The 24,943-nt window shown below is 42.7% G+C and overlaps 1 protein-coding gene across 1 annotated transcript in view; it reads left to right on the plus strand.

The window, feature by feature from the left end:
- LOC133486611 (inactive dipeptidyl peptidase 10-like) overlaps positions 1 to 24,943 on the plus strand; it is a 166,509-nt gene that overhangs the window by 117,252 nt on the left and 24,314 nt on the right. The window contains exons 7-13 of the mRNA XM_061792026.1: positions 79 to 160; positions 387 to 507; positions 8,235 to 8,389; positions 12,391 to 12,488; positions 14,126 to 14,249; positions 18,061 to 18,099; positions 21,281 to 21,388. Of these exons, the coding sequence (XP_061648010.1) occupies positions 79 to 160; positions 387 to 507; positions 8,235 to 8,389; positions 12,391 to 12,488; positions 14,126 to 14,249; positions 18,061 to 18,099; positions 21,281 to 21,388 (727 nt within the window). The remainder of the gene's footprint in view (positions 1 to 78; positions 161 to 386; positions 508 to 8,234; positions 8,390 to 12,390; positions 12,489 to 14,125; positions 14,250 to 18,060; positions 18,100 to 21,280; positions 21,389 to 24,943) is intronic.

Consider the following 24,943-nt stretch of genomic DNA (forward strand, 5'->3'; position numbering starts at 1 on the left):
ACCGTGCCGGCAATTATATGAATTATTATAATGAATTATAAAGTTATTGATATTGTTTTTGTTTTGTTTTTAATCCAGGGAGGTTTGGGAGCTGGACCCTCCAGAGGTGGTGAACTCAGTCCTGCAGTATGCTGCCTGGGGAGTGCAAGGCCAACAACTGGTAAGAAAACCTAAACTGGCTTTCATCTCTTTTCTATTTTATTTAATTTCAGTCAATTGTTTTACATGTACATGTTTACCTGAATCATATCCAAAATATTTTTGATGTGTATCACTGTGAAAAATGCAATTTTATGATTATGCATTTGACCTACAGTAAGTAGCTAATGCCTCCCATTTTCATCCGTGCTGTCTCAAAATGTTGTGTTTGTTCATTATCCTTACAGATCTACATATTTGAAAATAACATCTACTACCAGTCTGATGTGAAGAGTAACTCTCTGAGGCTGACATCCTCAGGAAAGGAAGGGATCATATTTAATGGAATTGCTGACTGGCTTTATGAAGGTAATACACCTTGTTTTAATATTTGCTTATTCAAGACGTAGTCATAAATAGCCATTCATGCATTTTAGAATTTTCAGGTGCAATATTATTTGGGAATACTTCGTCAGTTGTGCCATGCTTTGAAATACTGCTGTGTTAAGGCCACTTTATACTCCCGCGCTCGCGCGGCCCGACAATGCCCGCATTGCGTCACGTGACTGACGAATCGGCCCGCGCGGCCCCTCTGCATCGCGTTGTTGCTGTGCGCAGAATGCCGCTGAGATCATCTCTCGTGATTGGTCCATTTTAGTCGCACGCTGTGATGATGTAATCAGCGTTCCTCCCGGTTCCACATAGCACCTACGCCGCCGCCTTCTCGATCGATTTTGCAGCATAATTAAACGTATCATCTGGTCATCTAGGTCCATTTGTTCTAGCAGAGTCTGTTCCACGGTCGCCATTGTTGTTGCTTTGTTCCGTGTTCTGGAAAGGAAAGTAAAAACGGTTACCGGAAATGGCCAAAAATGCAGAGGAACTCCACCCTGTGGCGTCCTAGCCAATACCAGCCGTAGCGACACCCCCGACTTGGAGGAGAACTGCAGCACACTTTCAAAACAGTGCGCGTGGGTTGCGCTGGAGTATAAAGGCAAACTGCGCGCGGGATAGCCGCAGTGACGTCAGCGCGGTCGCCGTCCGCGCGAGTATCAGGAAGCCTTTCCTGTTAAGTTGTTACAGAAAGCGAATATTATCTGGTATGACTTTGAAGTCCAACGCAGGATTTTAAAACACAACTGTGGCCATTCTGGATTTGTTTGTTTTAGGTCTTGTACAGTAAATTAGCTATAATGGCTGCTTGTATTTCTGCTTATGTTCTATGTGTTTCTCTTGAAGGTGCCCAAGAGTTAACATCACATAATAGCTTATTTTTGATCTAGAAGCTTCTGGGGTCTGCAGGCATGTATTAGTCAAGATATTCATATCCATGGTTATTATTCAAAATTGGTGTACGATGTCACACTACTGTGATTGTATCATTATGTAATGGCATACAGCATTCTCTTCGCAAGAGATGTAGTCACGGCAGATTTGCCAATTTGATTAGCGCAACTGGACTCGTCCTGATCGTGGCCTATCAATTTCCACACTTAGTACATTTCTGTTGAGAGCATCATCGGCCATCTATGTTAGAGGATCTGTTTCATCAAGTGGATGATCTTTTTTCCCCCCCATAGTTCCTCTTTTTTGATAAAAAAAAAACCAACATGAGTTTTCTTCATGTTGTCATAAATGCCATTGTTAAATATTGGTGCCGAGCTCTGTAAAGAACTTGACCGGCATATGCTTCCTTCAAGGACCATGCAGATAAGTTATCAGTGCATCGGGTCAAATTCGGCAAGCCCAATTTGATTTGGGGATGTTAGTCACTGGTATCACTACTTCAACGTTTTAGCCTCAAGTATTGCTAATCTTCTGACCTAAACGCTCTTATGGTTTGTGTAATAGTGTAATAAAGTCGGAGATAGTCATGGGTGATTTTGTTGCCTCCATTAAGAAAACAGGCTAGATGATGCTTGTAGGAACTAGTAATTTTTCTCTTTCAAACAATGTTCCTTTATCATATCCTTTTATGGACTGGAAAAACTTGCTAGAGAATTATTTCTTGACCACTGTCTGTGAGGCGTCACCATCATCTGGCTACCTTTAATAGGCTGTGGTTCATTTTGCCATACTTGCGTTCTGTTTATGGGCATCAGGGCAGCATGGACGTGCAGACCTCCTCTGAGATTGTTGTTGTTCTTCCTCAGTCTTTGAAGTGTTCAGTGTTCATGTTTATTGCCACTTGGAAGCACTGCTTTGGGCTTACTGAGGGAAGAGTCACACACTTGGTTCACTTTTAATTTCTTGCCAACAATGGGGGTGATTTACTAAGATCGCAAATAGCAGGTGCTATATTGCCTGTTCACACTATCAGATTGTGTTCACTGTTGGTGGGCGTGTTGCATGTGATCTACTGAGATGTAAATCTCTTACTACGCTCCCAAAATTGCATGTTCACTCAGATTGCGTGCACGTCTGGTAACAGGTTTAAAGGGTTAGGTTTTGCACTTTCGCTGGTTTTCCCCATTAAAAATTTGCAAGAGCACTACTAGGGCAAAACTAGGTTTGAAGAGGTAGAATTGGAGTGGAAGACAAACAAGCAGTTGGAGAAAATAAGATGGATCGCTACGATAATTTCAGAGAACCCCACACCTGCATAAAAGCCATGTTTTGTTTGATTTAACTAGTTCAGAGTGTGTGGGAGTTTGATATACAGTATGTGCCCCAAAACATTAAAACTTGGGTTGGGACAGCGAACCCGAAAAACTGCTCTGAGAGAGACCGGCACTAATTGTCACCATGTGCTGAAATGAAAGACATGCTGATTTAAAAGGAGTTTTTACACATTTGATTTGGTATGATGCCTTCTTGTGACCAACTCAAAGTCAGCCCTTAGATCATTCAGAAGATCCAAATTTGCATTGCTGTCACGCCAATTTTTGTTTCTGGCATTTCATAAATCTTTAAATGAGCGGAAAATTTCTCCCTGCGGCCTCTTGTTTTGCCACAGCTACATTGGCATTGCTGTGCATGCCGTTTGCAACTGCCTTTTAGGCATGGATTTTAAAGATGCAAAATAAGCCATCGCAATTCGTCTCCAGTTTGATGAATAACGTTGCACGTGCTAAATTCCTCTATTTGCATATACTCCTCCCAGAACACGCAAAATTAACCATTTGGCCTACTGGGGGCACGTCTTTTGGAATTGGATCCCGACATATTGTATTGTCTGTGACCCGGAAATATGTCAGTCCCAATCTCTTGCCTGCATTGTGCCAGAGCGCCAGTAAACAACAGCAGACAATTCTGGAACTATCAGACTTTGTCAATGGCATTTTAAGTGACAAATGGAAACTATTTTTGGACACATTGTTTTGTCCCGATGGTGCGTTTCATCCGATATCCATTATATCGGGGTCCGTTTTATCGAGGTTCCACTGTTTATGCGCTTCAATAAGTACTCCCAGTGGGAACTTCCCACTGAGAAGTGCAAACAAAAATGACACTGACCGTTCCATTTTAAGTGCTATTTGTTCCAAATGTTTCCTTCCTTTATCGGTAATTTTCCGAACTTTCTCTGTCTTTAACTCAACTTACACGCTCGTCTCTGTCTGGGCTGTACACAATCAGTGATTACGGCCTGAGATGCAGATTTATTGGCTGAAAGGGGTAGCTGAACTCACATGTCATTGGTCGGTATGATTCATCACTACTGTAAAGCCTGTAATATGTTGCAGCGCCCTGTATGTCTTGAATCATAAACCTTCTTTTTTTGCTATGGTGTGGGTACGTATGGGACTGTTTCGGGGTCTGGACATGGACCATGGTTCGGTAGTTAGTAACCTATTTATCTCACCACGATCTAGCGAGCCAGAGCGAGCTGTTTAGCTCCTTAGCTCACTAGCTAATTAGCACAGGGACTAGTGAACTTAATAAATAGTTAACTTTCCCTAAAGTGTCCCAAGTGTCTGGATCTACGACTCGCTGCATCGTTAGTGGCGCGCTGGGTGTTACCGCAACAATGAAATTCATCGAGTCCAGAAAAAGGTTTCGTGGCCATTGTATTTATGGAATGATAACTCTGCCTCTTCTGCCTCTGATAGGCTGGCACCAAGACAAGACTTGTACTTTTAGTAGAAAATGATTTGCTGACACATCCGTGGGCGCAGATTCACCATGCTTTATGCGTCCCTGTTCATTTTTGTGTGTCTCAGACGCAGGACACATATCAAATGAGATCCCTGTGTGGCGTTTGCTTGTCGAAAAGCATTCAAATTACACTCCGAGTTATCTATCCAGCTGACTCTGAATACAGTAATCCCCCACAATATTCCACATTCACTTTTCACAAATTCACCAATTGGCGTTTTTTTTCTCTCCAGTATTCACTGAAAAACTCATCGATTCATGTCTGTTGTGCTCTTTCTGAAATACCGAAGGACAGTGCTTCTAAACTGCTGGATTGGGACCCAAAAGTGGGTTGCCCCACCCATTTTAGGTGGGTTGCATAAAGCTTGATCCTTGAAAGGTATGAAACTAAATCATACAAGAAAAAAATGGCACCCCAAACATTAATAGTTGGTGATGGAGCTGTCAAGGATGTGAAACGTTTTTGCAGTGAGAAGAACCACCAAAGTACTGTGTTTTACCAATGACATGGTGTCTGATATCTAAAAAAAAATAAATAAATCCTGGATATCACTAATCAGCACCCAACTGTGAAATCTGTCATTATACACACAGGGGCCCTGGATGTTCTGAAGCAGAAATCAGAGGTACCAAAGCAAGATTTCATTGATCTCCTCAATAAAGTGCAATGTTTGGATGCTGAGGTTTTTATTAGTGGACCTCTCCCACTTGTACGATTTGGAGATGAACGATTCTCTAGGCTCAGTGAAAAAAAAATAAAAAATTGTCATATGGAATAAATATTTCCAACCATGTTTTTGTTACCAAACCTCTTTTTACAATACAGTAACTTAAACAATAGTTACAAAGTATTTCCCTTGAATTTCGATTTCCAAACTATTCATCTATCAATTTGTTGTCTATGTAATAATATAAGGAGGTGATTCAATATTTATATGATGAAACTAAAATTGGCATGGTGATTTCCAAATTGCAGTCAGTTTTTTTTTTTAGCACGTCAAGTTTAAACTCCAGACACCCTCCAGATAAGCAAAATTCCATTGATTAGCTGTAGTAAGAATTGCTAGTTGATTACGATAGGACTCATCTACAGCGACGTGGCAACTTGTTTGTGAATTCACAATTGAGACAGTGCGGTGTGAGGTGTGTGCAGCTCCCAATAGCTCAGTACTATCAATATCTGCATACAGAAAGCAAGCATAATAGGAATTGAATTGAAGCACGTTGTAAGTTCTATTTCATTTTATGCTGTTTTAGTAGTCTTCAAAGCTTGTAACTATTCCATCTTAGTGTTTTATTTACATAGATACATACATTTTTCATATTTTTTAAGAAAACGGATATCCTATTGTTGAAAAACTCGACATGATAGAGAACTGAGATCAGTTTTGGATTCCGCACGCCAAAAATTGAGAAAGAGCTAGCGCATTTTTCGGCACTGGCACAAGGTCTTGGCTCCTCGCACCATGAAATACGTCACGTCCGGCTCACGCTGGCTCACGCTGGCTCACAGTTGGCTCACTGCCTGCTCATCTCGGCATTATCGAGGCATGTTCGACTTGCTGCTCATTCCACAACATCGTATGTGCTTAGAAACGGCTTGTTGTTTTTGATAATGGTGAATATACAGTACTGTACATTAATACGTGTAAGTGCCATTCACATCTTAATACAGGTGTCAGTCAAATAAAACATCGTAAAGTCTTGACTCCTCGCGGCATATTGACGTCACTTGTGGCTCACCACCAGCTCAACTCGGCATATCGAGGCATATTCGACTTGTTGCTCATTCCACGACATCATATGTGCTTAGAAACGGCTTGTTTTTTAAATGGTCAATAAACAGTATATGTATAACTACAATTATCCAAAATACCATGCTTTTGGCCCATATGATGATAGTATTTTTTACTTTATATGTTTGAATGTTAGAATTGATGTTTTTATTTTTACCTTGGCGTATTGATTGTGTATAAAGTCTCTTTGGGCATGAAAGGTTTAAGACCAATTTCATTTTTAAATGTTACTTGTTACTTAATTGTTTTGGAGCCCTCGTAATTTTATTTTTCAGAAAGGTGACACCTTGCAGTGAAATGTACTGCAAACATTGGCCTTTACAACTGGACGTCATGAATATAAAATTATGACTATGATTATATTGGAGACTGGATTCGTTTCATTTAGTTACATGATTTTCATTTCGGCGGCACGGTGGCCGACTGGTTAGAGCATCTGCCTCAGGGTTCCGAGGACCGGGGTTCAAATCCCCGGCCCCGCCTGTGTGGAGTTTGCATGTTCTCCCCGTGCCTGCGTGGGTTTTCTCCGGTAGTCCGGTTTCCTCCCACATCCCAAAAACATGCGTGGTCGGTTAATTGAAGACTCTAAATTGCCCGTAGGTGTGAACGTGAGTGTGAATGGGTGTTTGTGTCTATGTGCCCTGCGATTGGCTGGCGACCAGTTCAGGATGTACCCCGCCTCTCGCCCGAAGATTGCTGAGATGGGCTCCAGCACGCCCACGACCCTTGTGAGGATAAGCGGTACAGAAAATGGATGGATTTTCATTGATATAACCTTTATTCATCCAGGTAAGGCAATTGAGGACAGATTCTCATTTGAAATACCGACTTGGCTGTTTTAGTGAGAGACAGCAAGGCTGCTGCGCAATGGTGTTGCAAAAACCACATTTTGAGGGGAAAATGAAGTTTCTGGACAAGGATGAAGAAGCCCACAAAGAAATACTTCAGGAACTCCACAGCACAGGGGATTATAATCTGAATGATATGTTTTTATTCCAATTTGGAAAAAAAGAAGATTTTGAACGATTCTTTAAAAATAGGAGGGATATAAAAGGACTAAAAGTCTCTACCAAATTTGGCGAATAAAGTACTGAATAGCTTTCCTCTGAAAATCATGACTGAATTTAAATGAATGACAAACTTTTTCAGTAAATATGTTCAGTGACACAAAGCCTGTAGGTCATGATTCCGAACTCAGCTGCTGGAATGATGATCCCGAAGGCCTCTCTCACTCTCTTCCTCTCTCTCAAAAACTACTTCTACTAAAAGCTGCTTCTTGAGTACAGTTAATGTGAAGGGCTACTAGTTTGAGACAGACTTCTGAAATGTCCTCAAATTACCTAATTAATGAGCACACAATAATTTGGAAACATAAATATCAAATGCAACACTGTATTTGTATAAAGCTCTGGCAGTTGGTACATTTTCAAATGATCAACGTAACACAACATCGCTACCAATAACCTAAACAAAATACTGGAGAGTGAGGCGGTGAGCCGGCCGTGAGCCAGTGCTGAGCCAGTGTGAGCCGGCGATGTGAGCCACGGCTGATGAGGTGCCGTATTTTGTGCCGCGATGAGGCGGCAATTAAAGGAGCATGAAAATGAGAACAGATGTCTTATTTGACTGAAGCATGTATTAAGATGTGGATGATTGCACTTACACATTAATATACAGCACTGTATATTAACAGCGCCCCGTGTCCCTAAAAAGGATAAGCGGTGTTGAAAATGGATGGATGGATGGATGGATGTATTAAGATGTGTATTACGTGTATTTATGTACAGTACTGTATATTCAGCATTATCAAAAACAACAAGCCGTTTGTCAGCACATACGATGTCGGGGGATGAGCAGCAAGTCGAATATGCTTCGATATGCCGCGATGAGCAGGCGGTGAGTCGGAAGGGACGTGTTTCATGCCGCGAGGAGCCAAGACCTTATGCCGGAGCCACAAAATGCGCTAGCCCTTGCTGCAAAAATTTGTTAAAAACAGCTGCCAGACCTAACTCTACAAGAATTGTGTTCCCCACTGTTATGTAACTATGGGAAAATTTCATTCAGTAAACCCAAACTCAGTTGGCAACTTTTTTTGGTTTTCTGCTTTCTTGACAATCAATAAAAGTTTAGGAAAGGTTGCACTGATGAAATAATATTAAGATTTTAAATCCAGTAAAACAATAATTGACGATTATGTGCCTTCAGAGGAAATCCTTCAGACCCATGTGGCACACTGGTGGTCACCGGATGGAGAGAGATTGGCCTTCCTCGTCCTTAATGACAGTCAAGTGCCCAACATGGCTTTGCCTCGATTCACGGGCATGACATACCCCAAAGGAAAACAGTATCCGTACCCCAAGGTAAGTCTTGCATATTATACAGTTCTCACAGATCCCTAATCATGATGTGCCATTGGTGGTCATCATAATATAAATGATGTATTTAGAAGCGCTTCAAAATTCAGGCATTACTTGATACTGTATTAGAAGGAAAAATAACAACAATAACAATAAAGTTATTTCCGTACAAACTTGTTTCACAAACCCAGGCTATATATTTTATATGCACTTTGTACTCTCACAGCAAAAAATGCACATTGATGTCCCATGGTGCCCATAATGTCTTATGGCAAATCATATAGTAATTTGATGTTCCATTTTTGGGTGGTTTTCTAAAAGCTGATCAAAGTGACACCATCTCATACTACAGACCCTTTTCAAAAAAAATTTATATCTTGGAAAAGTTTATTTATTTACCATAATTCTGTTCAAAAAGTTAAACTTTCATAGGTTATAGATTCAGGGCCCACAATTTAAACAATCTCAGATATCCATCCATCCATCCATCCATTCTCTGAGCCGCTTATCCTCACAAGGGTCGCGGGCAATTTCAAGTATTTATGTGTTTATTTTTACATAATTTGGGCTTCCAGCTCATAAAACCCACAAAATCAGGAATTCAGAAAATGTGAATACTGTGAAGAAATTACCATTTAGTTCTCAGTTCTTGTAGAAAAAAAAAACAAAGAAATTAAATCAATCAAAATATGGTATTTTCGAAGCGATTTGTTAATCTTCAATACTTGGGAATCCCTTTGCTTTAATCACTGACTCAATGCGCCGTAGCATTGAGGCAATCAACCTGTTTTGGTGCTTCTGATGAACTCTGCATCCCCATACAGATCCTCAGCAGAAGGAATCATGAAGTCCTCTAAAACATTCTGGTCGACTGTTGTGGTGACCTTGGATTTAAGAAAGCAGAGTTTACCAACACCTGCACTGGACTTTGCACACCAAATCATGACTGACTGTGGATATTTCACACTGGAGCTTGGGTTCTGTTCTTCATCCGTCTTCCTCCAAACCCTTGGACCTTGATTCCCGAATGAAAGGCACACTTTACTTATACTCAGAAAAGAGGACCTTGGACTACTGGCCAACAGTCCAGTCCTTCTTCTTCTTGGCCCAGTTGAGATGCTTCCTACGTTTGGCTCAGGATCAGAAGTGGCTTGACCCAAGGAACCCGACAGTTGTAGCCCATCTCCCGCATGTGTCGGAATGTGATGGTTTTTGAAGCTGTGGCTTCCGCCTCATTCCACTCTTTCTGGATCTTTGCTAGATTCTTGAATCTTCTCTGTTTGATAATCCGCTGAACCCCGTGGTCATCTCTTTTGCTGGTGCATCTTCTCCTGCCACATTTTGTCCTTCCACTAGAATCCATTGATATGCTTAGACACAGCACTATGTGAACCGCCAGCATCCTTAGCTATGAACTTTTGTGGCTTACCCATCGTATGGAGGGTATCAATGATGTTCTTCTGGCCAGTTGTCAAGTCTGCAGTCTTCCCCATATTGAACACAACTGAGACAATTGAACCAAACTGAAGCAATTTAATGACACCTGGGGAAACCTATGCAGGTGCTTTGACTTTAGTAGATGATTAGTTTTAGAGCTCTTACTGTCAATCACTGTCATTCTTAGCGGATGCAGGACGAAGGACACCATTTATCCACTGACAAGCCCCCTTGCCCCTCCACCTCCCACCTCTCCCAGGTTCAGTAGCACCCCAGTACTCATCCAGCATTCTTTAAACAGTAAAACTCACCAAATAGCAGTAATGCCTGAAGAAAGATCCCTTCTCATACTGTGATACAAGGGGATGACACTGAGAACAAATACAGTATCTGCTGTTGCATTTGACCTTGTTGAAATTGTACAACCCCAATTCCAATGAAGTTGGGACGTTGTGTTAAACAAAAATAAAAACAGAATACAATGATTTGCAAATCATGTTCAACCTATATTTAATTTAATACACTACAAAGACAAGATATTTAATGTTCAAACTGATCAACTTTATTGTTTTTAGCAAATAATCATTAACTTAGAATTTTATGACTGCAAGACGTTCCAAAATGCTGGGACAGGTGGCAAAAAAGACTGAGAAAGTTGAGGAATCCTCATCAAACACCTGTTTGAATTGCTCAGTCATTCACAAGCAAAGATGGGGCGAGGTTCACCTCTTTGTGAACAAGTGGGTGAGAAAATAGTCCAACAGTTTAAGGACAATGTTCCTCAACGTACAATTGCAAGGAATTTAGGGATTTCATCATCTACGGTCCATAATATCATCAAAAGGTTCAGAGAATCTGGAGAAATCACTGCATGTAAGCGGCAAGGCCGAAAACCAACATTGAACGCCCGTGACCTTCGATCTCTCAGGCGGCACTGCATCAAAAACCGACATCAATGTGTAAAGAATATCACCACATTGGCTCAGGAACACTTCAGAAAACCAATGTCAGTAAATACAGTTCGGCGCTACATCCGTAAGTGCAACTTGAAACTCTACTATGCAAAGCAAAAGCCATTTAACAACAACACCCAGAAACGCCGCCGGCTTCTCTGGGCCCGAGCTTATCTAAGATGGACTGATGCAAAGTGGAAAAGTGTTCTGTGGTCCGACGAGTCCACATTTCAAATTGTTTTTGGAAATCGTGGATGTCGTGTCCTCTGGGCCTAAGAGGAAAAGAACCATCCGGAGTGTTATGGACGCAAAATTCTAAAGCCAGCATCTGTGATGGTATGGGGCTGGGTTAGTGCCAAAGGCATGGGTAACTTACACATCTGTGAAGGCACCATTAATGCTGGAAGGTACATACAGGTTTTGGAGAAACATATGCTGCCATCCAAGCAACGTCTTTTTCATGGACGCTCCTGCTTATTTCAGCAAGACAATGCTAAACCACATTTTGCACGTATTACAACAGCGTGGCTTCGTAGTAAAAGAGTGTGGGTACTAGACTGGCCTGCCTGCAGTCCAAACTTGTCTCCCATTGAAAATGTGTGGCACATTATGAAGCGTAAAATACGACAACCGTGACTCCGGACTGTTGAACAGCTGAAGCTGTACATCAAGCAAGAATGGGAAAGAATTCCACCTACAAAGCTTCAACAATTCGTGTCCTCAGTTCGCAAACGTTTACTGAATGTTGTTAAAAGAAAAGGTGATGTAACACAGTGGTAAACATGACACTGTCCCAGCTTTTTTGGAATGTGTTGCAGCCATAAAATTCTAAGTTAATGAGTATTTGCTAAAAACAGCAAAGTTTATCAGTTGGAATATTAAACATCTTGTCTTTGTAGTGTATTGAATTAAATATAGGTCAAACATGATTTGCAAATCATTGTATTCTGTTTTTATTTGTGTTTAACACAACGTCCCAACTTCAGTGGAATTGGGGTTGTATTTAGTCACACATTATTACATAAAATTGTTAGTCATATGTAAGCAAGATTCATAGTCATATGTCAAATCTTTTTAAATTAGGCAAGGCAATCTTATTGTATAAAATTGTTAAGCATATGTCAAACCGTGGTGGAATCCCCGGCCCCGCCTGTGTGGAGTTTGCATGTTCTCCCCGTGCCTGCGTGGGTTTTCTCCAGGCACTCCTGTTTCCTCCCACATCCCAAAAACATGCATGAATTGGAGACTCTAAATTGCCCGTAGGTGTGAATGTGAGTGCGAATGGTTGTTTGTTTGTATGTGCCCTGCGATTGGCTGGCAACCAGTTCAGGGTATACCCCGCCTCCTGCCCGATGATAGCTGGGATAGGCTCCAGCACGCCCGCGACCCTAGTGAGGAGAAGTGACTCAGAAAATGGATGGATAAATAGATGGATGGAACTGTGCTTCTAGTAAACACCTAGGAACGTTTTTGTGTTAATTCACTTCAACACAATGTAGTAGTTTTCTTGTTTTTGTTGGTTTACGCTTTATATTTCAAATCAATTTCAATAAGGTTTTTCTGACGTTAACAATTAATTAGCAATAAAGACACTTAAGACTTTCCCACGTGCAGGCTGGCCAACCCAATCCAGTGGTGAAGCTCTTTGTTGTCAATCTTTACGGGCCGACGCACACGCTGGAGCTCATGCCACCAGACAGTCTCAAACTACGGTGAGAAGAGCTTCAGTTATATAAAGAGAACACAATGCAGTTGAAACCAGATGTTTACTTACACTATATAAAAGGACATATGTTTTTTTCCCCTTCACTGTCTGACATGAAATAAGACTAACTTTTCCTGTTTGAGGTCTATTGGATCACCAAAATAATTTTTGTTTGCATTCTAAATGCAAGAATAATGAGAGAAGGATTTTCTTTCGGCAATTTTTCATTACTTTCTTCAAAGTTTACAAACAGTAAGATTACTGTGCCTTTTAAGAATTTGGGAAAACCCGGATGATGATGTCATGTCTTTGGAAGCTCCTGATAGGTTTATTGACAACATTTGAGTTAATAAGAGCCATTTTACACAATAAGAGAAATGTCCAGATGCCTGATGGTGCCACATTCATCTCTTCAGCCATCATACCGCTCAGGAAGGAGACGGGTTCTGCGTCCCAGAGATAAACGTGCTTTGGGCCGAAATGTGCATATCACCCCAAGAACAAAAGCAAAGGACCTTGTGAAGATGCTGGCTGAAGCCGGTAAGAGTGTGTCATTATCCACAGTGAAACGAGTATTGTACAGGCATGGGTTGAAAAGCCACTCTGCCAGGAAGAAGCCATAACTCCAGAAACATAAAAGCAAGATTACAGTAGGCAAATGCACACAGGGACAAAGACCATAATTTTGGGAGACTTGTCTTTTGGTCTGACGAAACTAGAATTTATCTTTTTGGCCACAATGAGCATCGTTATTTTTGGTGGAAAAAGAGGCAAGCAGGAAGAACTGGTGCACTTCACAAAATAGATGGCATTACGAGGAAAGAACATTATGTGGAAATAATTAAGTAGCGTCACAAGACATCAGCCAGGAAGTTCAAACTTGAGCACAAATGGGTCTTCCAAAAAGACAATGACCTGAAGCATAGTGCCAAACTGGTTACAAAGTGGCTTCAGGGTAACAAAGTTTCGGAGTAGCCATCGCAAAGCCCTGATCTCAGTGCTATTAACCATAAGAAGAAGAAGAATCACTTTTTATTGTCATATGCACATGCATGTATGCACACGAAATTTGTTCTCTGCATTTAAGCCATCACAGTGAACACATACACGTTAGTGGAACACACTGGACCAAGGGGCAGCTGAAGCGCCCGGGGAGCATTTCGGGGTATCAGTGTCCTGCTCAAGGACACCACAGCCGTGAGTCCGGGGGATGTTGGCGGATGGTCCAGTCGGGGTCTTGAATCTCGGTCCCCCACGGTGGACAGACAAAAGTCATACAGTTTCAAATACTAATGAAATGTATTTAAACTTCTGACTTTGGAGAAAGTTATGACAAACTGCCCCCCCCCCCCAAAAAAAAAAAAAACACTTCTCTTGTTATTCTGTAAATTATCAAATAGATGTTTTATTTGGGGTAATCCTAATTGACCCAAAACAGGAAAAGTTGAGTTTGATTTCATGTCAGACAGTGAGAAAAAACCCAACGTCTTTATATAACTAATGCAAACTTCTGGTGTCAACTGTATGTGTGACTAATTTACTTAATAACAGATATTATATAGTATTTTACTTTATACAACTCAACTCTATTGTCTGAATTAATTTGCAGAGAACAAGAAGATATGATAATCTTTCTGCCCCTAGGGATCATTATGTGACCATGGTGAAGTGGATCAGTAAGACCCACACATCTGTTAGATGGTTGAACCGGGCTCAGAACATCTCCACTCTGACTGTGTGTGACACCACCACAGGAGCCTGTGTCACGGTATGTTCACCCCACAAACCAACAATCAACTTTAGTACTGGGCTTTTGCATATGATACCCTATGTCAACCTTTTGCTACAGTAAAAGTAAAAGAAATGTAATGGGAGAGTTAAATAAGAAACACATACAACAAACGACGGGTAACATAAACACACATGATCAATGTTACGTTAATCCTTCTCCTTAATGTAAAATCAAAAAAGTATTTAGTCACCCACCAAAAGTTCTCCCACTTAAAAAGATGAGAGAGACCTGTAATTTTCATCATAGGTATACCTGACCTCACCTATGACAGACAAAATGAGAAAAAGAAAATCCAGAAAATCACAGTCTGATTTTTAGAGAATTTATTAGCAAATTATGGTGGAAAATAAGTATTTGGTCACCTACAAACAAGCAAGACTTCTGGCTCTCACAGACCTGTAACTTCTTCTTTAAGAGGCTCCTCTGTCCTCCATTCGTTGGTTCTATTAATGGCACCTTTTTGAACTCGTTATCAGTATAAAAGACCTGTCCACAACCTCAAACAGTCACACTCCAAACTCCACTATTCCCAAGACCAAAGAGCTGTCAATCACAATAAGAATCAGGATCAGAATCATCTTTATTTTGCCAAGTATTTGGACCCTCCACATCCTGGTCACGGTAGGAATTTGTGTCCGGTAGTTGGAGCCGCTCTAGTACGACAACAGACAGTCAATTGACAGAACACTTTGGAGACAGAAAGACATTGACAAAAAACAGTCACTGAGCAATAAAGGGTTGCTAGTTATCTGGTAATGCCGGTACAGTTTATTTATTTATTTTTTTATGACAATTGTGCAAAAAGATGCAGAGTCCTCTAGCAATTAGAGCAGTTCGAATGACTAATATTGCAATAGTCCGGCGCAATGATCATTGTGCAAAGGGCGAAGAGACTTCAATGAATGTACGCAGTTTAAAGTGACGAGTAGCGCGATAATCTGGGACAATGTTGGTTGTGCAAATGTTGCAGATACTCCTCAATCAGTGTGCAAATGGAGCAGATGCTACTCTGGCATGAGTGGCCAGTATTGGTCAACAACAGATATGCAAATAGTGCAGCGTGGCGAGACTACTACAGTGAGTGCACGAGTAATGTATAATTGGCCCGACAGAAATGTGACAACGAACTCAAGACAAAAAATTGGCAGCATGTTGCAATGGAATTGTAGGTTGGCTGTTTAAGAAGTTGATGGCAAGAGGGAAGAAGCTGTTGGAATGTCTGCTGGTTTTAGTTTGCATTGTTCAGTAGTGCCTACCTGAGGGAAGGAGCTGGAAGAACTGGTGACCAGGATGTGGAGGGTCCGAGAGAATTTTGCACGCTCTTGTCTTAGTTCTTGCAGCGTGCAAGTCAAGGGTGGCTAGGGGGGTACCAACAATCTTTTCGGCAGTTTTGATTGTCCGTTGCAGTCGGAGTTTGTCCTTTTTTGGAGCAACACCAAACCAGACTGTGATGGAAGACCACAGGACTGATTCGATGACCGCTGTGTAGAACAGCTCCTGTGGCAGTCCGTGCTTCCTCAGAAGACGCAGGGAGTACATCCTCTGCTGGGCCTTTTTGAGGATGGAGTCGATGTTGATCGCCCACTTCAGGTCCTGAGAAACTGTAATGGCACCTTCAACTGAACTTGAAGATCTCGACGGTTGACACAAGGCAGCTGGACAGCGTGAGGGGCAGCTGTGGCGAGGGATGCCTCCTGAAGTCCACAGTCTTGAGCGTGTTCAGCTCCAGGTTGTGTTGGCCGCATCACTGCTCCAGCCGCTCCACTTCCTGTTGATATGCAGACTCGTCACCGTCTTTGATGAGGGCGATGACAGTGGTGTCATCTGTAAACTTCAGGAGTTTGACAGCCGGGTGCGTTCGTGTAGAGAGAGAAGCGGAGCGGAGAGAGGAGACAACCTTGAGGTGCCCCAGTGCTGATGCTGCATGTCAATGAGGTGGCCTCTCCCAGCCTCACCTGTGTCATGCCCGTCAGAAAGCTATAACTGCACTGGCAGATGGTAGTAGAGACGCTGAGCTGGAGAAGCTTGGAGGAAAGGAGTTCAGGGATGATGGTGTTGAACGCAGAGCTAAAATCCATGAACAGGATCCTCGCGTAGGTCCCTGCGCTGTCGAGGTGTTCTAGGATGAAGTGCAGTCCCATGTTGACTGCATCATCCGCAGACCTGCTTGCTCGGTAGGAAAACTGCAGGGGTCCAGCAGGGGACCTGTGACAGTCTTGAGGTGGTCCAGCACGAGGCATTCAAAGGACTTCATGACCACAGATGTCAAGGCGACAGCCCTCTAGTCATTCAGACCCGAGATTGTAGGTTTCTTGGGGACTCGGATGATGGTGGAGTGTTTGAAACAGTACTTCACACAGTTCCAGAGATCTATTGAAGATCTTTGTGAAGAATGGAGCAGCTGGTCCGCGCAGACTTTGAGGCAGGATGGGGACACGAGGTCTGGGCCTGGCGCTTTGTTAATTTTTTGTTGTTTGAAGATGCGTCTCACATCCTGTTCGTGGATGGTCAACGCAGAAGTCAGAGGTGTGATTGTGTTCGGTGGTGCGGCTTGGTGGGTGTGGGGTGTGAAAGTGTCCTTTTCAAATCTGGAGTAGAAGGTGTTCAAGTCGTCAGCTAGTCTACTATTGTTCTCAGCTTGGGGGGATCGTTGCTTGTAATTAGTCAGCGATTGGAATGCATGCCAGACTGATTTAGAGTCGTTAGCGGTAACCTGTTTTTCCAACTTTGCTGCATAGTTTGTCTTTGCAATGTTAATTTCTTTTGTCAGCTGGTTTCGAGTGCGATTATACAGGGCCCTGTCCCCCGTCCTCCTTAGCTTGGCGAAGTTGCTTAAGTTTGGCAGTGAACCACGGCTTGTTGTTATTGAATGTGCGAAATGACTTTGTTGGCACACACACATCTTCACAGAAACTAATATAGGATGTGACGGTCTCTGTATATTCATCCAGGCTGCCAGCTGAATTTTCAAAGACACTCCAGTCTTTGCAGTATAAACAGTTCTATCTTTACTTCATTGGTCCACTTTTTCACTGTTTTCACTATAGGCTTCGCGCATCTAGCCTGTATGTTGGTATTAAGTGAATTAAGCAGTGATCAGACGAGACCAGGGCTGCACGAGGTATGAACCAGAAACAAAATTATAGACCTGCACCAGGATGGAAAGACTGAATCTGCAATAGGTAAGCAGCTGGGTGTGAAGAAGTCAACTGTGGGAGCAATTATTAGAAAATGGAAGACATACAAGATCACTGATAATCTCCCTCGATCTGGGGCTCCAAGGTCCTGGAGTGGCCTAGCCAGTCTCCAGATCTCAACCACATAGAAATACTTTGGAGGGTTGAAAGTCTGTGTTGCCCAGCGACAGCCCCAAAACATCACTGCTCAAGAGGTGATCTGCATGGAGGAATGGGCCAAAATACCAGCAACAGTGTGTGAAAACCTTGTGAAGACTTCCAGAAAATGTTTGACCTCTGTCATTGCCAACAAAGGGTATATAACAAAGTATTGAGATTAACTTTTGTTATTGACCAAATACTTATTTTCCACCGTAATTTGCAAATTAATTAAATTACAGTCCTCTCTCATCTTTTTAAGTGAGGAAAGTCACTGTCATGCCTGCTATTGTTGGATTGGAATAAGTACTGGAAATAGAATGCCCAGAAAAGACTAAACAAGGGCGTCACACTGTGATCGGTTAGCTTGTTGACAAAAAAGACAACTTTGGGGATGGAATTTTTTAAAAAAGAAAGAAAAACATATTGACATTTTTCTTTGTCTTTTTCAGAGACATGAAGAAAATTCTGAGCTCTGGCTTTCCAAACAGGTAAACTGTTTGTTTGTTTGTTGGTCGGTTGGTTGTTTTTTAGAATGCAGCATTACTATGTTTCTTTCTACTAAATTATATTAAATTTGATACTTTGAGTCCATCTTACCATTTTATTTCATTTCCTACAACTGATGATGCAAACACTGACTGTTTTCACATATTTTTATTTCTCACGGCCTAGTGTTGTTACACCAACATCAAGTATTTATCCTTTCGCTGTTTGATGTCGAGCAGCACGGTGAACGACTGGTTAGAGCAACTGCCTCACAGTTCTGAGGACTGGGGTTCAAATCCCGGCCCCGCCTGTGTGGCATGTTCTCCCCCGTGCCTGCGTGGGCACTCCGGTTTCCTCCCACATCCCAAAAACATGCATGGTAGGTTGATTGAGGACTCTAAATTGCCCGTAGGTGTGAGTTACACACTCAATTAACATTTTTAGTATGATGTGAATTTCTGTATTATCCTTCATGCTCCAAAGGCTGACAACCTTGGATCAAAGTCATGTTTTTTGCTGAGCTCAATATCAAATATAAAGGCAACGCTTTTAAAACCTAATGAGCTTTGCAAATCATAATTATCTTTACTGTATGTTGGATTGTAAGCATGTCAAAACACAAGGGATTTGTCATTGGTGTCACTCTAGTACTTTGGCAAAGAATGACACCGACAAAATATATACTGCACATTTAGGACATATATGTACAAAAGGTACAGAACACTTTGTACAATTCTTTCCATGTGTAAAAGTACTCTGTACATGTTGTACAATGTTAATTAGTTTGCAATAATGAAACACCTTCTTGTGATTGGCTCCAATGATTACAAAGTAATCCTGATACAACAACAAATTTTCACTATAAACTTTTTCTTCCATTAAATTATGATACAAAATGGATATTATTTTAGTCTGTCTTGATTTGTTGACATAACACCAATTCAAATAATTGCTTGTCTATCTAGAGCTCCTCTTTGTTTTATTCCTCTTGATAATAATTCCTTAGCTGTAAATATATAAAATAACGATGCTTACTAATACTTCATAATTTTAGTTTAAATGGAGTCCTCAGTTCTCACAGCCGTACCGCATTTTCACGACCATAAGGCGCACCGCATTAAAAGGCGCAGTCTCAGTTACGGGGTCTATTTCTGTATTTAACACACACATAAGGCGCACCGTATTATTGGGCGAAGGCATGGTAAAACATACGCTAGCTTAAAACATACGGTAGCATGCACGCACGCTAAAACAATGTAAAAAAGGAAAAACTGTGCGGCTCCTCAGAAATGATGCCGGCTTTTATGAAAGCCCGAACAACAGTGCAAGCAGACACGTTAGCCCGAGCAACCGCAATCCATTCACAATTTGCGGCGTAACTCGCCCGGCGCTGCCTCCTTGTCTTAGTAAAGCTGTGTTCGCCATCTGTCATCCATGGCTCCCACGCCGCTCACTTCACTTTGAACGCCCTGTTTACACCGATGTCCAGCGGTTCGTCAAGTCTCCCGGAATGATGGCAAGCCCCGAGTTATTGCACTCAGTCGAATGGTGACTTGAGACGCTTCTCCCGGCTGTTCTTTGCTCATTAATCCATTGCTCGACTTGGTCTTCCAACTCGGGCCACCTCGCTTTGTTTCCACGGAAACTCAGCTTCGTCTTCTTGACTCGGCGAAGCTCGTTTTCCTGCTTCCTCCACTTGCGAACCATGGATTCGCTGATCTTGAATTCTCTCGCGGCTGCGGCTGCTCGATTCCTCCGCGTAACTAATAGCTTGCAGTTTAAACTGTGCTTCGTAAGCGTGTCTCTTCGTAGGTGGCATTTTCGGGGGTCCTTAGGCCAACTCAGGCCACCTCGCCTTGTTTCCGCGTTTTCTTTTTCTTTTTTTTTCCACGGAAACTCAGCTTCGTCTTCTTGACTCGGCGAAGCTCGTTTTCCTGCTTCCTCCGCTTGCGAACCATGGATTCGTTGATCTTGAATTTTCTCGCGGCTGCTCGATTCCCATGTTCCTCCGCGTAAGTGACAGCTTGCAGTTTAAACTGTGCTTCGTAAGCGTGTCTTGTCGTAGGTGCCATTTTCGGGGGTCCTTAGCCAAACCGATGTTGTTTTGCAACCCTAATACCCCGGCGCTGGGGGCGTGGCTTTAGCGTCCTCCTTCACGCACCCTTCCCCCTTTACGTCCGCATGCTGTCTTCAGCCACGTCCGCTTTTCCTCTGTATAAGCAGCGTGTCGGCAGGAAATGCTCCCAGTCAGTCAAGCGGTCAAAAAATTCAAATAAATAAATTCAATTTTTAAAAAGACAAGCGGAGCGCTCATCGCACAACAACATTTCTAGATGTTGGAACTCGGTGCACAAATAAGGCGCGCCGCATTATAAGGCGCCCGTCCATTTTGGAGAAAATGTAAGACTTTTAAGTGCGCCTTATGGTCGTGAAAATACGGTACTTACCTTTTTTTAATTCTTTTTTTTTTTAAATGTATTTTTTGAAATTACTGTTCAGAATGCAGTTATACCTTTTGGAATCTACTGTAGGAATGTCTTGGTTCAGGATAAAATGTCAATCGTAGGGTATTAATCGAAGTGGACAAAGATGACTATCTAATATGAGTTTCTGTGTTAGAGTAAACCACAGGTCTAGTGTAAATTGAGTCACGTTATCTTTATATTTTATTATATATTTTTATTATTTATAATATACAGTATTTGTACCTCCATTTTCCAATCTGCTGTAAGGCTTTGAATGTCTAAGGAAGGAAGGAAGGAAGGAAGGAAGGAGTTATTATTGGAGACTTGGACTCCCTCCAGATCAGGAGATGGCATTTAATATTTTTTTATATTAATATAAAAGAGCCATTCTCCTGAGTGCCTTTAATTTTGCCTCTGCCTCAACTGTATGGGTTTGCACCTGCGTTTCCCGTTCAAGGACGCAAAACCGTTGCCATTCATCTGATATGTGATCAATCACATTGCACGTGCTGAATTCGTGTCTTTCTATTTACCTCCTCCCAGAATGCACAGAATGAACCTTTAGTAAAACAAAACCATTATTGTCACAAGAAACCAAAAGCCTTTGAACCCAACTCAAAGTACCACAATTTATGTGAAATATCTCAAACTAGGAAGTTCAGATTTGGCTTTGGTAGTCTATAAACATGTTTTGTTGTTGTTGTTTTGTTTTCTGCAGAACCAAGAACCCGTGTTCTCTAAAGATGGCAAAAGATTCTTCTTGACTGTACCAGTTAAACAAGGAGGACGTGGAGAGTTTCATCACATCGCTATGTTTAACACTCAGGTGAAGCTTCATTTGTCTTGAAATTGAGCCCTAAGTCTCTCCATAATTCATTTGGTGTGCCATTCTTACTTTCTTTATCACTAAATAAGCTGTTAATGTGGCTTTTATCCTTTTTGAGGCACAATAATGGAGCATGTTTGCGTCTAACAGACAGTAGATCACTCGTATATGTGAGAGTGATTGCATGCCTATTACTTAAATCAGTCTTTCCACGATGGAAACAGGGATTACAGCAACACCAGGCACGGGAGAACATGCAAACTCCACACAGGCGGGGCCGGGGATTGAACCCGGGTCCTCAGAACTGTGAGGCAGACGCTCTAACCAGTCGGTCACCGTGCCGCCCCAATTTAATCAATTATACATTTTTTCTGAAGCACGGGAAGAACAGGAATGCCTGAGCTGAGCTTCAAACCCAGAACCTGTTGACTGCGTGTCATTCATACTAACCATTCCATCCCCACCATGCAACCAGTTTCCATCCAACCATCTTAATTTAAATTACCTTTGAAGTCTAAGACCATATTGATTTCCACAGCAATGTTATTCTGGAATACACTATCCAAATGAAACTACCAACGGCGCTTGGTAGGGATGTAACAATATTGAAATTAAAAGTGGCTCGATATCTTCAAGGTCATGTCTCAGTATAAAATAATGAGCCGTCGTGCTATACGCAGCCACGCCGCTTAGCCAGGCTGCTACAGCCGGGTTACAGAACTCCACATTAAGAGTATAAACGCACCCAATTGGACGGCGTAACTCGTGTGACCATGTGGGTACGTTACAAAAAAATACACTGATTGGCTGACCGGCCGACGTGACCGAAAGGCTGCGTTTGGAGACGTGCGGTAGCATTGCAACTTAGTGCCCCGAGTTCCTCCCACAGCTACGGCGTAGCCGCTACACCCGTTTGAGTGTCGCGTCGCAGTCGATTGGGCGAGATGCGCCCTGTTGTTTTCGCGCCGGCCTCCATCCCGATCCCAAACGCAGGCCTGGATTGGCTGGTTGTGGACCTCCGCTTCGCCAAGCCGAAATCCTTGCCGGCGGCGGAGGCCACCAGGAAGCTCCACGACCTGGCCCTCCACAGGCTGCTGCGCCCCCTCAAAGAGACGATGCGCTGAATTATTTTAGCACATTGTAACAGTAACACTTTTTAGTGGTGTACTAGTGAGCGTTTATCTCAAGTCAAAAGTTGTGGGTGAAAGAACATCACACGGAGAGTGAATAACGATTCCGACCCCCCGTTACTACATATCCCTCCCATTAGTCCCAAAAATGAAATAATAAAATAGGTCCTCCACTCCTCCATACAAATACAGATGTCAAACAAATCTGACATACTTCCCTCAATTCAAATTACACATTTCAAATGAAAACATATTAGACAGGCTGCTCAGAAAAAGAAATCATCCTACAATAGCACTCAGCGGAGGAAAAGAAACTAAGGATTCCCATGTTCCTGCATATCTGATTTGAGTTGAATTTTTGGACTCAAGCAAAGAAATCTCTATTCGTAAGCAGAATGAAATTTCGAATGTCATAAATAAAAAAGATATGACTGTAAATACTGTTAAATTAGAATGTAAACCTTGGTTGGACAGGGATAGAAGTGCACGCTAATATATGATTCGATGATGTCTTTCTCACAAACACTTGTGGGAAAATGTTGAGAAGGACTCAGCCAGCAAGAAAAAGAGAGGTCTTTTGGTTCTCCTGTGTGTTCCTCTCCACAATCAAATAAAAATCAACAAAATAATCATGAGAATCCTCTGCTTAGTGATAGTCTAAGATTAATTATTTTGAGCTGCCTCTGTAATATGTTTTAATTTGAAATGTGGACATTTCATTTGAAGAGAGGGAAGTATGCAAGATGATTTATTTTTGCATTGGGATGAGCCCAAGTGTAATGGAGAGTGGCGCTAATCCCTCTCCGTGTGATGTTCTTGAGTGTCACAAAATGCTTAAATTCGGCGGTTGGTCCCGTCGAAAGGGGGAGGCGGCCGGCCCACAGAGGGCCAACTCATGGTGTTGCCCGTTGGCGGGCCAGGACACACGTCGGGGCCATAGGTCTGCGCTTGGGGAGAACGGGGGGCAGCACTCAGCGCCTCATGCCTGATCGATTGCGAAGCAATGCTCAGACAGGCGTAGCGGCTACACCACAGAGCCGGGAGAGACTTGGATTATTAAATTCAGGCTAGTTCTCTCTATTGATTTTTAATTTTTTTTTTAAATCATTCTTTAGCGGCCACAGCCACGCAACGTGCACCGGTCCCCCTGGATGAATTTTTTCCCTCCTCCTCCTCTCCCCGCGACGTCCGCCTGGCAACTGTGAGGGTGATGGCCCTGACGTTGCTCTAACGGACCTCCGGCGGCTTCTTCTTTTTTGTGTGTGTGTGTGTGTCCTGTTCGGCTGTTAGGTCAAGCAGAATGGAAGAGCTGTATCCCTTTTATGCAGTTTTACTGTGTCACAGTGGAGGTTTTAAGCTGACGCTGTGGTTTCAAACTATTATAATAGATATTTACTGAGAATCAGAGTCGATCAGTCGAACAGAACAAGGTTTTCAGAGGGGAGTGAGAAAAGAAGACAACAAAAGACAAAGCACTAACTGTAAACAAGATGCGGAAAGTGAATCATTATATATCTAGAACAATAACATTAGATATGACTGTTGTATGGGGCAGTAGTGCTTCACCATGTGAGGGAAGGACAGAACAAGACAAGAAAGGACAGGGACAGGAGAGGAAGCATACAGGACAAGGCTCGTGTACAACTGGTGTGCTGGGAGTGGCTATGTAAATTAGAAATATCAATAAGACCAGAGTGCGCGTGAGGAGATACCCACGCAATTCGCATATTCATGAGTTATTTGTCGCAATGAGTGAGTGGCCCCCTCAGTTGGGCAGCGGGAAGGGCAGCTGTGGCGAAGGATTTCCTGAAGTCCATGATCATCTCTATCGTCTTGAGAGTGTTAAGCTCCAGGCTGCGTTGACCGTACCAAAGCTTTAGCCGCTCCACTTCCTACACAAACATCACCGTCTTTAATGAGACTGATGACTGTGGTGTCATCTAAAGACTTCAGGAGTTTGACAGCCGGGTGCATGGACGTGAAGTCGTTCATGTAGAGTGAGAAGAGCAGCGGAGAGAGGACATCCTTGGGGGGCTCTGTTGCTGATGGTGCGTCGGGATGAGGTGGTGTCCCTGAGCCTCACCTGCTATGTCCTGCCTGTCAGGAAGCTGTAAATCCACTGGCAGATGGCAGGCGAGATGTTGAGCTGGAGAAGCTTGGAGGAGAGAAGTTCGGGCATGAAGGTGTTGAACGCAGAGCTGAAGTCCACGAACGGGATCCTTGCATAGGTCCCTGTGCCGTCGAGGTCTTCCAGGATGAAGTGCAGTCCCATGTTGACTGCATTATCCACATTCCTGTTTGCTCGATAGGCAAACTGCAGGGGGTCCAGCAGGGGTCCTGTGATGTTCTTGACGTGGTCCAGGACAAGGCGTTCAAAGGACTTCATGACCACAGATGTCAGTGGCGACAGTTCTGTAGTCATACA

Source organism: Phyllopteryx taeniolatus, chromosome 12 (genome assembly GCF_024500385.1).
Source record: "Phyllopteryx taeniolatus isolate TA_2022b chromosome 12, UOR_Ptae_1.2, whole genome shotgun sequence".
Lineage (NCBI taxonomy): Eukaryota > Metazoa > Chordata > Actinopteri > Syngnathiformes > Syngnathidae > Phyllopteryx > Phyllopteryx taeniolatus.